The sequence below is a fragment of the Bombina bombina genome, chromosome 6 (assembly GCF_027579735.1).
Source record: "Bombina bombina isolate aBomBom1 chromosome 6, aBomBom1.pri, whole genome shotgun sequence".
Taxonomy (NCBI): Eukaryota; Metazoa; Chordata; class Amphibia; order Anura; family Bombinatoridae; genus Bombina; species Bombina bombina.
The window spans coordinates 548,532,127-548,546,346 of NC_069504.1; the positions used below are offsets into that span (position 1 = coordinate 548,532,127).

Below are 14,220 nucleotides of genomic sequence, written 5' to 3' on the forward strand. Positions count from 1 at the left end.
TATGTCCATTGCCGCAACCATTAGTCCGATTGTCTCCATGCACTGAGCCACAGATGGCCGAGGAATGGAATAAAGAGCTCGGCAAGTAGTTAAGAGTTTTAGCTTTCTGACCTCCGTCAGAAATATTTTCATTTCTACCGAGTCTATCAGGGTTCCTAGGAATGGAACTCTTGTGAGGGGGGAGAGAGAACTCGTTTTGATGTTCACCTTCCACCTGTGAGACCTCAGAAAGGCCAATACAATCTCCGTGTGAGACTTGGTTCTTTGGAAAGTTGACGCCTGAATTAAGATGTCATCTAGGTAAGGCGCCACTGCTATGCCCCGCGGTCTTAGAACCGCCAGGAGGGACCCTAGCACCTTTGTGAAAATTCTGGGAGCAGTGGCCAACCGAAAGGAAGAGCCACAAACTGAAAATGCTTGTCCAGAAAGGCGAACCTGAGAAACTGGTGATGATCTTTGTGGATAGGAATGTGCAGATACGCATCCTTTAGATCCACGGTAGTCATATATTGACCCTCCTGGATCATTGGTAAGATTGTCCGAATGGTCTCCATCTTGAATGATGGAACTCTGAGGAATTTGTTTAGAATTTTGAGATCCAGGATTGGTCTGAAAGTTCCTTCTTTTTTGGGAACCACAAACAGGTTTGAGTAAAACCCCAGTCCTTGTTCTGCAATTGGAACTGGGTGGATCATTCCCATTGTATGTAGATCTTCTACACAGCGTAAAAATGCCTCTTTCTTTGTCTGATCTGTAGACAGACGAGAAATGTGGAACCTTCCCCTTGGAGGAGAGTCCTTGAATTCTAGAAGGTATCCCTGGGCTACAATCTCTAATGCCCAAGGATCGTGTACATCTCTAGCCCAGGCCTGAGCGAAGAGAGAGAGTCTGCCCCCCTACTAGATCCGGTCCCGGATCGGGGGCTACCCCTTCATGCTGTCTTGGTGGCAGCTGCAGGCTTTTTGGCCTGTTTACCCTTATTCCAGCCCTGGTAAGGTTTCCAGTTTGCCTTGGGCTGTGAAGCGTTACCCTCTTGCTTTGCAGCCGGAGAGGATGAAGCGGGGCCGTTCCTGAAATTGCGAAAAGAACGAAAATTAGCTTTGTTCTTTGTTTTAAAGGCTTTGTCCTGAGGGAGAGCATGGCCTTTTCCCCCGGTGATATCTGAAATAATCTCTTTCAATTCAGGCCCGAAAAGGGTCTTCCCTTTGAAAGGAATGTTCAAAAGCTTGGATTTTGACGACACATCGGCCGACCAGGACTTTAGCCATAGCGCCCTGCGCGCCAAAATGGCGAAACCTGAATTTTTCGCCGCTAACTTAGCTATTTGGACCAGAAACGCATCCGTGTAAACAGGGACCTCTAGGTACTTGTCCATTTTACACAATTTCTCTGGGATCACCAAAGGGTCACAGTCATCCAGAGTACCTAATACCTCCCTAAGTAAAACACGGAGGTGTTCTAGTTTAAATTTAAAAGCCAATGTATCTGAATCTGTCTGGGGAGGAACCCTTCCTGAATCAGAGACTTCTCCCTCAGACATCAAATCCCTCGCTCCCACTTCAGAGCATTGTGAGGGTATATCGGATACGGCTACCAAAGCGTCAGAATGCTCATAATCTGTTCTTAAAATGGAGCTATCACGCTTTGCAGGTAACACGGGCAGTTTACATAAGAAGGCTGTAAGAGAATTATCCATGACTGCCGCTAAGTCTTGTAATGTAAAAGGGTTAGACGCACTAGAGGTACTAGGCGTCGCTTGCGCGGGCGTAACTAGTTGTGACACTTGGGGAGAGGCAGACGGGCTACCCTCGTTACCTTCAGTCTGAGAATTATCTTGGGCCACATTTTTAAGTGCAACAATATGATCTTTAAAGTGTATAGACATATCAGTACAAGTGGGACACATTCTGAGAGGGGGTTCGACCATGGCTTCTAAACACATTGAACAAGGATTTTCCTTAGTGTCAGACATGTTTAACAGACAAGTAGAGTACACAAACAGGCTTGGAATCACTTTAATCAAAGAAAAAACACAATTTGAAAAAAAAAAACGTTACTGTGCCTTTAAGAGATAAAAAAAGCACACAATTTTACAAAACGGTGAAAAATGCTGCAATCTTTCTGAAATTTTCACAGTATCTAGCTAAAGCCTTAATAAGATTGCAGGGATCGGATTTGGGGGAATATAGCTTCTTTAAGGCCCTCAAATATCAGCAGGACCCTCCATGTGAAACAGCATGAACTTATCTGCAATTCTAAGTGCGCATCTGAGGCGCGAAATTAGGCCCCTCCCACTCTACTCCGGAGCTGTGAGGCCTAGTAAATCACTCCTAAGTGACTAAAACGCAGCCATGTGGTAATAACCCCAGAAAAAAACCAAAAGGGCTTTCAAAGTGTCTTGCAAATTTTTCCTTAGCCAAACAATCGATTGCCCTGAATAAGTGTCAACCAGTATATTAGCCCTATTATGTAAGCATTCAATTCCTTACTAAGTCTGTGAACATAGCGTGTGGGAACAGCAGTGGATTTTAGTTACACAAATTTTTATCACTTTTCTGCTAGAGAGTAAATAGTACAAAACGGTACCATTTAAAATAACAAACTTTTGATTGAAGATAATAAAACTACAATTCTAACACCACATTCACTTTACACTCCCGAGAGAGACCCTAGTGCTTAGAGCCAGCAAAGAGAATGACTGGGGGGTGGAGCTAGAGGGGGAGCTATATGGACAGCTTTGCTGTGTGCTCTCTTTGCTACTTCCTGTAGGGAATGAGAATATCCCACAAGTAAAGGATGAATCCGTGGACTGGATACACCTTGCAAGAGAAATGTGTAACTCTAATCCCACAGAGGGCAGAGGCTACAGTGAGAAATTCTAAGTGCTAATTATGCAAGAAAACAAGTAAGTTGTTTGCTGTTTTTTCCTCACATTTTTTAATGTTTATTTTGCGTTAACATATTTTTTTCTACCAAAGTAGTATTGTTTAAACCCTTAAAGGGACATTATAGACTCATTTTTTCTTTGCATAAATGTTTTGTAGATGATCTATTTATATAGCCCATAAAGTTTTTTTTTTTTAAATAAATGTATAGTTTTGCTTATTTTTAAATAACATTGCTCTGATTTTCAGACTCCTAACCAAGCCCCAAAGTTTTATGTGAATACCGTCAGCTACCTTCTTCAGCTTGCTCCTGTTTGTGTAAAGGGTCTTTTCATATGCAAAAGAAGGGAGGGGGGGGGAGTGTCTTATTTGCCACTTGCAGTGGGCTTTCCAGCTACCTTTTCAACAGAGCCAAACTGACAGCTTCTAAGTAAGTTTTTAAACAGTTTTATACTGGATTTTTATATCAGTATCTGTGCATCTTATTCTTTATAGTAGTGTCTATTACATGCAGTTATATGAAAATGAGTGTATACTGTCCCTTTAAGCTTAATCGACGTAGGTACTACGTTACATATGCTGCGGTCCCGGCTGTCAGCTTTAAGGAGGGTGGGCAGCCCATTGCCAGAAAGGGGGGTGGGAGGGTGCCGTGTTCCCTGCCAACAGAAAAAAGATTTGGTGGGGGGGGGGGGTTCTACTTACAATCAATAGGGTGGGGGGAACACTACACTATATATATATTAAAAAAAAAAATACAAACTGAGTACTCGCAGACAGCTGCAAGTACTTAAGATGGCTGCACCTAGTGAGAGGGGGAAGGTTAAAGGGACACTGAACCCAAATTTTTTCTTTCATGATTCAGATAGAGCATGCAATTTTAAGCAACTTTCTAATTTACACCTATTATCAATTTTTCTTCGTTGTCTTGCTTTCTTTATTTGAAAAAGAAGGCATCTAAGCTATCTTTTGGTTCAGACCCATGGAAAGCACTTGTTTATTGGTGGGTGAATTTATCCACCAATCAGCAAGAACAACCCAGTTTGTTCACCAAAAATGGGCCGGCATCTAAACTTACATTCCAAATAAAGATACCAAGAGAATGAAGACAATTTGATAATAGGAGTCAATTAGAAAGTTGCTTAAAATTGCATGCTCTATCTGAATCACAAAAGAAAAAAAATTGGGTTCAGTGTCCATTTAAAGAGCTGTTTGGGGGAGGGGAGATCAGGGAGGTGTGTTCTTTAGGAGGATATTCTCCCTAAACTGAAGACCGGCAGACTGTCTGCCAGTACCTAAGACGGTGGTGACCAGTGTGTGTGTGTGTGTACAGCTGCAATTAGTGGCCCTCTGTTACCAAAAAGCAATGGCAAAGCCATGCATGTCTGCTATTTATGAACAAAGGGGATCCCAGAGAAGCTTTTACAACTATTTGTCTTATGGCTGCAGTAGTCGGGTGTAAATAATTTCAGTGAGAAACCCAAAGTATGTGAACAAGTTAATGATTTGTTTTTAATATGATCACATTTGGGGGTGGAACGGTGGCATGCAATATACCAAAATAGGCCCAATACCTTGGGTTGTCTACGAAAAAGTATATATAGTTTTGATAGGTAAAGAAAAAACAAAAGACAATGCTCTATGTTTAAATGGAGTGATAGCAGAAATGCTTAAAATTCTCCGGTACTTAAGGCTAGTTTTTCTTCATAATTCCCAGTCCTGAAGGGGTTAAAATCCCTTTAAAGAGGACAGCTGCAGATTAATGATAAAGAAATGCTGATATTTTGCCTTAGAAGAAAGGAGGACAACAAAAGCACAACTGTCAGCCAACATATGGCTTATCTCTAGCTGATAATGTTGTTTTCAAATATGATATTGCAAATGTAACTTAACAAAACAATTCTTAAATCCTGCACTTCCCCATTATTTATAATAAAGATACTGGAACTATATACTGGAACTATGTATGTATGTATATATATATATATATATATATATATATATATATATATATATATATATGTGTGTGTGTGTGTGTGTGTGTGTGTGTGTGTGTGTGTGTATATATATATACACACACATACATATACACACACACACACACACACACACATCTGCCACTTTATCAGGTACACCTGGTTAATTCCTAAATAACACAAATTGCTAATCAGCCAATGCATTTAGGCATCTAGACATGTTGTAGACGAGTTGCTGAATTTCAAACCGAGCATCAGAATAGGGAAGGGGATTTAAGTGAACGTGGCATGGATGTTGGTGCCAGACGGTCTGGTCTGAGTATTTCAAAAACTGTTGATCTACTGGGATTTTCACGCACAACCATCTCTAGGGTTTACAGAGAATGGTCCAAAAAAGAGAAAATATCCAGTGAGCAGAAGTTGTGTGGACGAAAATGCCAGGTTGATGTCAGAGGTCAAAGGAGAATGGGCAGACTGGTTTGAGATGATAGAAAGGTAACAGTAACTAAAATAACCAGACGTTACAACAAAGGTAGGCAGAATACTAGGGATAGACCAATAAATTGGAGCGGCCGATTATTATGGCAGATATTTTGAATTTCTGAAATATCGGTATTGGCCAGAAACTTACCAATATTACAGATATGGAGCAAATCAATAGAAATTTAGCTCTGTGTACTTCAAGGAAAATATGTAGTTTAAAGTGACACAAATCATCTATAGCACATATAAGTTGGAAATAGTATAGCATCTAATAATAATAAATAGCACTGATAACAGAGTCCAAGCCCAGGTGTTCCTGGGAGCTCAGTTACCAACTACCATACCCCCAATGGCAGACCTGTAGATGGACTTGCATAAACAAACATATATGATTTGTGAAATGGAAAATGTGATCTTTAAGTGGCACTTAAAGCTACATAGTTTCCTGAAGTACACAGAGCTAAATTACTTTTGATTTGCTCATAGGGGTCAGCAATACATAAAATCAATCTGCTTGCTAATTGCTGTCACAAATAGAACATTATTTGCTGCATTCTGATAAATGTTACACATTTGCAAAACATTTCACTAAAGCTGCTATAATGACGATTTTTTAATTTAAATATTTTATTTTCCCCTTTCATGGGCACGGAAAAAAACCATTGAAAAAAATGATAGTTCAGGCACATCAATTGAATGTCTACAACAACAACCTTGAGTAGAAAGCTATGCAGTATAGGAGACTAGCATCAATATTCTCTAACAGTTGATAACAATGCTCTGACCATTAGGTGGCGCTGTTACACATGTATAAAACTGCCCATAAGTGACATAATAAAGAAAATTATAGTCCACTCCTCAGTACCAGGGAAGATATTTGCAATCCAATAAATAATTGAGCATATTAAAAAGAAAGCAAATAAATAAATCTAGCACCGATATTCCAGCATGTCCTTTCTTTCCTGTCAAGTGGCAGTATATATATATATATTATTATTATTTTTTTTTTACTTTACTTTTAACCCTTATCTGTGTACCAAGTGAGCATGTTTTTAGTAAAGTGGCAGCAATATATGAAAAAACCAGAAGCCGTTTAACAGGAGGCATGCTGAAATGTTATGCTTTCTGCACTATAATGTTTTTCTACTAAACTGGGAGTATTGAAGAAATCATGTAGCGTCTAGCTTAGCAGTAGTGACTTAAATTTCATTTTATATCAGTGTGCAGTTTAAAAGGGATTTATGTCATTGTTCTATGTTTTGGGAAGCCATTTAATAAGAATTTTCAAGCACTTCATCTTTCCCAGTTTTTACTTTTAATGTTTAAAATTTTAATAAGCATGTTCAGTTTATACCAGATTTGTGTAGAAATTGTGTTGATTTTTCAAAAAACTTTAAATGTACAGAATATCGGCTACTGTTATTGGTTATCGGCCTGAAAGGCAGTCAATAATCGGTATCGGTCCTGAAAAAAACAATATCTGTCTATCCCTACCTCTGAATGCACAACACGTCAAGCCTTTAAGCAGATGGGCTAAAGCAGCAGAAGACCACATCGGGTGCCACTCTTGTCAATTAAGAACAGGAAACTGAGGCTACATTTTGCACAGGCTCACCAAACTTGGACAATAGAAGATTGGAAAAACGTTGCCTGGTCTGATGAGTTTCGATATCATCTGCAACATTCATATGGTAGGGTCAGAATTTGGCGTAAACAACATGAAAGCATGGATCCATCCTGCCTTGTATTAACGGTTCAGGCTGGTGGTGTTGTAATGATGTGGGGGATATTTTCTTGGCACACGTTGGGCCCCTTAGTACCAATTAAGCATTGTTTAAACACTACGGCCTACCTGAGTATTGTTGCTGACCATGTCCATCCCTTTATGACTACAGTGTACCCATCTTCTGATGGTTAATTCCTGCAGGATAATGCACCATGTCACAAAGCTCAAATAATCTCAAACTGGTTTCTTGAACATGACAAGTAGTTCACTGTACTTCAATGGCCTCCAGAGTCACCAGATCGCAATCCAATTGAGCACCTTTGGGATGTGGTGGAACAGGAGATTTGCATCATGACAAATCTGCAGCAACTGCGTGATGCTATCATGTCAATATGTACCAAAATCTCTGAGGAATGCTTCCAACACCTTGTTCAATCTATGCCACAAAAAATTAAGGCAGCTCTGAAGGCAAAAGAGGGTCCAACCCAGTACTAGCAAGGTTACCTAATAGAGTGGCCGGTGTGTGTGTGTGTATATATATATATATATATATATATATATATATATATATTTATTTATTACACACACACAGATATTTAAAAATATACACACACATATAGATATTTAAAAATACACACATACCTAAATAAGGGGATTGTCAACATTTACAATCTACTAATTAGCTGAAGACAAATTATATTTGTATTTCAATTAATATAAAAAGGTTAATAGGTAAAATATTGTAGAAAAGTTGTTCTGTATTTCTTTTGGTAGGTAGATACCAAAATCAGATTACTAGACACATAATTTTAACTGTGAAAAAGAAATAGATTTTGTGCCTTCTTTCTGTATCAGTACATCAGATTAAACTACTTGATATAGCCTCAAACTTTTATTCGGTTTTTCTATTTAGCATTTCACTTACCACAAGAAACAAATTATAAATCACAAGTCCCCTCTAGCTTTCAAGCAATTATGTGCAAAGCAATTTTCTGCTTATAAAGTCACCTGTTACTAGTTGGTCTGAATTTTTTTTTTTAGAGTTTAAACGATAGGCTGACTGCTGCTTGTATTCAAGATGTTCAAATGCCCCCTAGCAAAATACATATGCATTCAACACCATAACCTTATCAACATTTATGCATGAATATTTCTTTTAAATGTGGGAACTAAATAGTGCAAGGTGCAGCAGATTTACTGGGAAATTGAGAGCAAAATAGTCAACATTCCAAATTCATGCTTGAGCATTTTTCCTCCACTTTCTTCTGACGCATAATTAAACAAAATGCAAGGGCTTGCCATCTTACCGGTATAGAATGTTGCGTGGCACAGCACCGTGTGATACACTCAGCCAGGCGCTTAACTGAGAGAAGAAAACAAAGGAGCGGATAGCAAGTAGCAGAGTCTTTTCTTCAATGAATCGATCACCACTCCTAGATGCAGAAAAGAAAAAATTTAATGAATGAATATAGAATGATATTAAATAAAAATAGATAGCATTCAATTTGAAAACAGAGTAAATATCAAGTACAGATATATTGAAAAGTAATTGTATTGGAATATAGACTGAAATGCTATTAGTAAAATGCTTAGCAAAATATTTTCAAAACATCCATTTTATTTAAAAAAAAAAAAAAAAAGATATATATGTAATTTACTGAATTGCACTCAAGCGACCGCATTTACTTTCAACTTGCAATACCCGTGCGTCTGAAGAACAGCCATGATAGACCTGATACAGATTGCATACAACAGTTAGAGCAGTACTTAGAATCTGTCCCAAAATGTCCACCTAAATTTACTGTGATCTATTAAAAGGGACAGTATACTCTACTAACCAGCAACAACATGCTATACAATACTCAAATATTAATTTTAGTACCCAGACCAAAGTCATAGCTTTCATGGGCTCCAGCATATATCAGATAATGCTCATGAGCCTAGCACCATGGAACAAGCTTTTATTTAGCCCAGCTCGTGCAAACTGGCCACACATGGACAGAAGCACTGAACAGGATAAAATTTCAGTACAGCATTAAGAATGCATGGAAATTTTGACTTGAGGTACTGGTTTGGCAAGGGAAAAATTACTCTTTGAAATAGAAAAAATATCTGTTAATAAGTTATTATATAACTTTACATGCCTCCCAACATTTTCTGGAGGCTGTGATGACAGGAGGTTAAAAAGCTTGTGGAAGTGGGCCAACTGCATTTTGAGCAGATTCACAGTTGGACTGTGGACGTGTCCACATCAAAAGGGTGGGATTACAGGTAGTCATTAGTTGTCTCTGGGCATCCGTGGGTGTGGCTCAAATAATCTATTAAAACTGGGATAATAAATGTCGGTAGGCAGGAAGCAGGCCAGACCTCTCAACCTGAGACAATCCTGCAGGATGGAGGACAGTTGGGAGATGACTTTAGGTACACATTGGAAGCTAAAGCAGCCAAACATCGCTTGATAAACAGCTGAAAATGTGGAATTGTCCTCATGCAAGCTGTAAGAATGCATTTGCAAAGTGATAGCACTGTTTTTTTAATGCTTTAGAACAGGTTTAGATTAAGAAATCCAGCAAATAGCCATGCAATAATTTTCCCCAAGGGAGTTTTGATTAATTAGAATAGAGCCCTATGTGTTTAATCACTGCAAATAATTTGGCCCTGAAAATGGTGGATTTCCTAATTCTCAGAGCGGGAAATGCACACTGCAGACTCGAGGCTAACTCTGCTACATATATTTCCTTAAAGGTATAGGAAAGTCAAAATTAAACTTTCATGATTCAGATAGAGCATGTCATTATAAGACACTTTTAAATTCACTTCTATTTTCAAATGTGCTTTGTGCTCTTAGCATCCCTTGTTAAAAAAAACAAATTATGCTTACATGATAATTTCATTTCCATCGTGGGGAGGAGAGTCTACGGCTTCATTCATTACTTGTGGGAATTTAGAACCTGGCCACCAGGAGGAGGCAAAGACACCCCAGCCAAAGGCTTAAATACCCCACTCCCCTCATCCCCCAGTCATTCTGCCGAGGGAACAAAGAACAGTAGGAGAAATATCAGGTTATAAATGGTGCCAGAAGAACAAACAAAAATTTAGGTCCGCCTACCGGAGAAACGTGCAGGAGCCGTGGACTCTCCTCCCCACGATAGAAATGAAATTATTAGGTAAGCATAAATTTATGTTTTCCATCTTAAGGGGAGGAGAGTCCACGGCTTCATTCATTACTTGTGGGAAACAAATAACCATGCTCTAGAGGACACAATGAAAAAAACAGCCTGCAAAACCTCTCTCCCAAAAACTGCTTCTGAAGAAGCAAAAACGTCAAATTTGTAAACTTTGTAAAAGTATGTAAGGAGGACCAGGTAGCCGCCTTAGAAATCTGCTCCATAGAGGCCTCATTCTTAAATGCCCAAGAAGAAGCCACAGCTCTAGTTGAATGAGCCGTGATCCTCTAGGAGGCTTATGTCCCGCTGTCTCATAGGCCAAGCGAATCATGCTCCTCAACCAAAAGGACAAATAAGTTGAAGAGGCTCTCTGCCCCTTGCGTTTCCCTGAATACACTACAAAAAGAAATGTAGACTGCCTAAAATCCTTCGTAGCCTAAAGATAAAATTTCAAGGCTCGAACCACATCCAAATTATGAAGTAACCTCTCATTAGGGAAGGAAGAGTTAGGACACAAAGAATTAACAACTATTTCCTGATTGATGTTACGGGTAGACACAACCTTGGGAAGAAATCCCAAACCAGTGCGAAGAACAGCCTTATCAGCGGGAAAAACCAGATAAGGAGGCTCACATTGCATGCTGATGCAATAGCAACCAGGAAGAGACCCTTCCAAGAAAGAATCTTAATGTCAATAGAGTGCATAGGTTCAAATGGAACCCTCTGCCACACCTTAAGAACCAAGTTCAAGCTCCAGGGTGGAGCAGAATGTCTAAAGATAGGCCTGATTCTAGACAGAGCATGAACAAAAGACTGAATATCAGGAAGCTCCGCGAGCCTCCTGTGCAACTAAACAGATAACGCAGAAATCTGTCCCTTTAAGGAACTTGCGGCAAGCCCCTTCTCCAACCCATCCTGGAGAAAGGACAGAATCCTAGATACCTTAACCTTGTGCCAAGGATATCCATGTTTCTCACACCAGGACAAGTCCTCCACACCTCATGATAGATGCGACGAGTGACCGGCCTCCTAGCCTAAATGAGAGTATCAATCACTCTCTCAGAGAATCCTCTCTTGTCTAAGATTAAGCGTTCAATCTCCACGCAGTCAGCCTCAGAGAATCTAGATTTTGATGTTTAAAGGGACCCTGTACCAGCAGATTCCTGCAACAGGGTAACCTCCATGGTGGAGAAGATGATATCCCCACCAGATCCGCAAACCACGTCCTCCGCGGCCACGCCGGAACAATCAGTATAGCCAAAGCTCACTCCTGTATGATGCGGGCCACTACACGAGGTAGAAGTGGCAACGGTGGAAAAATGTAAATTAGGTTGAACCGCCAAGACATCTATCAGCTCTGCCTGGGGATCCCTGGACCGCGACCCATGTTTAGGTAGCTTGCAATTGAGTCTGGACGCCATGAGATCTATCTCCGGAGTCCCCCATCTGTGACAGATCTCCGCAAACACTTCGTGGTGGAGAGACCATTCCCCCGGGTGGAAGGATTGTCTTGAGAAAATTTGCTTCCCAATTGTCCACACCCGGAATGTGGATTGCTGATAGCGAGCAGTTGTGGGACTCTGCCCATACCAATATCCGAGATACCTCCTCCATTGCTAGAGAGCTTCTCTTCCCCCCCTGATGGTTGATGTAGGCCACCGAGGTAATGTCTGTATGGAATCTGATGAAGCTGAACGACCCCAGGAGAGGCCAAGCTTTCCGAGCATTGTGGATCGCTCGAAGTTCCAGAATATTGATCGGGAGGAGGGACTCCTCGAGTACACCTTCCTTGTGCCATCCTGGCACCCAAAAACAGCCCCCCATCCTGCCAGACTGGCGTCCGTGGTCACAAACTCCCAGGACGGTCTCAGGAAGAATGTCCCTTGGAACAGCTGTTCCGGACGGATCCACCAAGAGAGGGATTCCCTCATCCGATCGTCCAGAGAAATCTTTTGGGATAGTTCTGAGTGGTCGCCATTCCACTGCCTCAACATACACAGCTGAAGAGGTCTGAGGTGGAACCTTGCGAATGGAATGACATTGATGCTGGATACCATGAGTCCAATCACCTCCATACACTGAGCCACAGAGGGTCTTGAGAAGGACTGAAGGACAAGACAGGTAGACGCAATCTTCCTGCGTCGCTGATCTGTGAGAAATATCTTCATGAAAATAGAGTCTATTATTGTGCCCAGGAATTTCACCCTGTTGCTGGGAACCAGGGAATTCTTTCCTGAGTTTATCTTCCATCTGTGAGATTGGAGGAGAAGTGATCCCTGTGGATTGGCACATGAAGGTAGGCATCCTTCAAGTCTATTATTGTCATGAACTGTCCCTCTTGAATTAGGGGCAGAATAGATCTGATCATTTCCATTTTGAACGATGGAACGGCCAGAAATTTGTTTAAACATTTTAGGTCCAGAATCGGGCAGAACATGCCCTCCTTCTTTGGGACCACAAAAAGGTTTGAATAGTACCCTAGACCTCTCTCTGCTGGAGATACTGGTACAATTACTCAGAGAGAAGAGAAATCCCTCACACATTCTAGAAAGGCGTCCCTCTTCTCTGGTCTTGAAGACAGGTTTGACAGGAGAAATCTGCCCCTGGGCGGATGAGATCTGAACCCTATTCTGTAACCCTGGGGCAAAGAATGACTGGGGGATGAGAGGAGTGGAGGAGGTATTTAAGCCTTTGGCTGGGGTGTCTTTGCCTGCTCCTGGTGGCCAGGTTCTAAAATTCCCAAAAGTAATGAATGAAGCCGTGGACTCTCCTCCCATATAGATGGAAATGAATACGCACATATCATACACTAGTGGGAGCTGCTGCTAATTGGTGCCTGCACACATTTGTCTCTTGTGATTGACTAAATAGATATTTTCAGCTTCCTGTCAGTAGTGCAATGCAGTCCCTTCAGGAATGGATAACAAGAGAATGAAGAAAATTTGATAATACAATTTTAAACAACTTTCGAATTTAATTTTATGTTCTATCTGAATCATAAAATAAAATGTTGGGGTTTACTATCCCTTTAACTGGCTTTAGCAGATAACTGCAAAACTATGCAGTTTATACTAACAATGACTAGATATGTGCATTCAGAGGTTTCGGATACCTCGGAATGCGTAAGAAGGTGGTTGCTCTGCTTTTTTTTTTATGCAAATCAAGATCCTAGTGTGATGCAGTTTCACAAGAAGAAATTTGGCTCTTAAAATAGCCGAACAGCACGAGCAGCTGCCTTCTTACACATTCTGAGGTATACAAAACCTCTGAATATACATATCTAATAATGACCTTGTCTAGCCTTGTTGTCTGTAGTCTCAAGCCTGGATTGGCTCCTCTAAATAAGGCAAGTGGTGGGTGAAGTTTGGCTGTTGAAAAACAACTGTAGCAAATAAGATGTTAATTTGTTTAAAGTTTAATGATATGCTATTTTATAGCAACACAAAATAACTGTCTTGTAATTGAAAAATAGGATCAAAAGATGGAAGAAACAAATTAAAATAATTAAATGTATGTACTTAAGTAATCTAAGATTATTTTTCTAACAGATTAACATTTAAAATACGAATAAATGCCTTGGTAATTCTATAAAATCTCTTCATTAACTCTAGACATAATGATTGTTCAGATACAGAGCACATACTGTCTGGGAACAGGCTCCAGTATCCACCGCTCCAGCAAGAGGGCATCTTGTTTCATTGCAGGATCATTTAAATCATTCCCTTCAGTGCTTCCTCCTTCATCACTATAGCAACAGTCTGGTAGCAGCATCACCTCAACCATGATGGGAATATTGTTTCTCCACAGAAGGGCAACTTCGGACCGAGTTCTCCTAGCTTGGCGACACTGAAAAGAAAAACAGAGGCTTCTTTACAAATTACAGTGTACAAACATTAGGATGCGGCATGTCTTACAGGGGAAATAAAACAAATAGCAAGGTTGTACTGTTCTATTCTTAAAAAAAAAATTAGGTGAGAAAAGCTAGT

At 40.3% G+C, this 14,220-nt stretch overlaps 1 protein-coding gene across 1 annotated transcript in view; it reads right to left on the reverse strand.

Moving 5' to 3' along the window:
• The window catches only part of ATOSA (atos homolog A), a 165,826-nt gene that overhangs the window by 84,930 nt on the left and 66,676 nt on the right, over positions 1-14,220 (reverse strand). The window contains exons 3-4 of the mRNA XM_053717489.1: positions 13,878-14,080; positions 8,375-8,500 (exon numbers count right to left, since the gene is read on the reverse strand). Coding sequence (XP_053573464.1) covers positions 8,375-8,500; positions 13,878-14,080 — 329 coding nt within the window. The remainder of the gene's footprint in view (positions 1-8,374; positions 8,501-13,877; positions 14,081-14,220) is intronic.